At 69.6% G+C, this 906-nt stretch overlaps 1 protein-coding gene across 1 annotated transcript in view; it reads right to left on the reverse strand.

Moving 5' to 3' along the window:
* The window catches only part of LOC101634954 (mucin-19-like), a 54284-nt gene extending 53431 nt beyond the window's left edge, over positions 1–853 (reverse strand). Inside the window, exon 1 of the mRNA XM_012732263.1 lies at positions 632–853. Within this exon, the coding sequence (XP_012587717.1) occupies positions 632–729 (98 nt within the window). The 5' untranslated portion in view covers positions 730–853. The remainder of the gene's footprint in view (positions 1–631) is intronic.
* Between the last annotated feature and the right edge of the window lie 53 nt (positions 854–906).

The following is a 906-nucleotide window of genomic DNA, read 5'->3' on the forward strand; positions in this document are numbered from 1 at the left end:
AGCCCGCCGGCCACAGCGCCCAGCTCGGGCACGCAGCTCAGCCGGTTGTGGGCCAGGCTCAGCTGCCGCAGCGCCGGGCAGCGTGCCGCGGGGTCCAGCAGAGCCTGGGGGCCGATGTCGTTCCTGGACATGTCAAGGACGGCCAGGCGGCCCAGGCTCAGCACGTGCGCGGGGAAGGCTGTGAACTTGTTGCTGTGTAAGTCCAGCAGCGTCAGGCGCCCCAGGACCTGCGGAGAGGCGGCCATGAGTCCTGCCCCGGGTGCAGGCCACGGCCACGGGACAAGCCGGGCATCCCGAGGGTGACTCCGGGCGGGCTCCCGGCTCGGCGTCCTGAAACACCAGTTTAGACGCTGTTCCGTTGCTAAGACTTAAGGGGGCGGGGGCGACACGCGGCACACCCCTCGCCAGGTCCAGGTGATGCAGCCGGTGTAAGAACACCGCGATGGGGCTGCCACCGGAGCAGGGTCCGGTGCGCGCCGCTTTTTAATCTTCCTCATGCATGTTTGCGGAAAAGCTGACAGGGCGGTGGGAGCGACCCAGGGCAGAGAGCGCGGGGAGCAGCTGCGTCCCCGCGGCCGGACAGGCGGCCGGACGGCAGAAGGCCGGCCAGCAGAAGGCCGGCCGCGCCCACCTGACGATGTCCTTAGCTTTGCACCCCACACGTTTGAAGTCAAAGTCCAGGCGCAGCTCGTCCAGGGGCAGGTCCCACAGCCGGCTCAGCTTCCCCATCTCGTTGGGGAAGGACCTGAGCTCCGCGTTGCTGCTGACGTCCAGCGAGGCCAGGTTCTGCAGACAGCCGATCTCGGGGGGCAGCTGGCAAGCGCAAGGCCACAGCGAGGTCGCCCCTGCTCGGCACACGCTGCTCCGCGCCCGAGGCGGCGACAGCAGCGGCCGCGGGGGAGGTGG

Source organism: Condylura cristata, unplaced genomic scaffold (genome assembly GCF_000260355.1).
Source record: "Condylura cristata isolate star-nosed mole 26May11 unplaced genomic scaffold, ConCri1.0 scaffold00034, whole genome shotgun sequence".
NCBI classification, from domain to species: domain Eukaryota; kingdom Metazoa; phylum Chordata; class Mammalia; order Eulipotyphla; family Talpidae; genus Condylura; species Condylura cristata.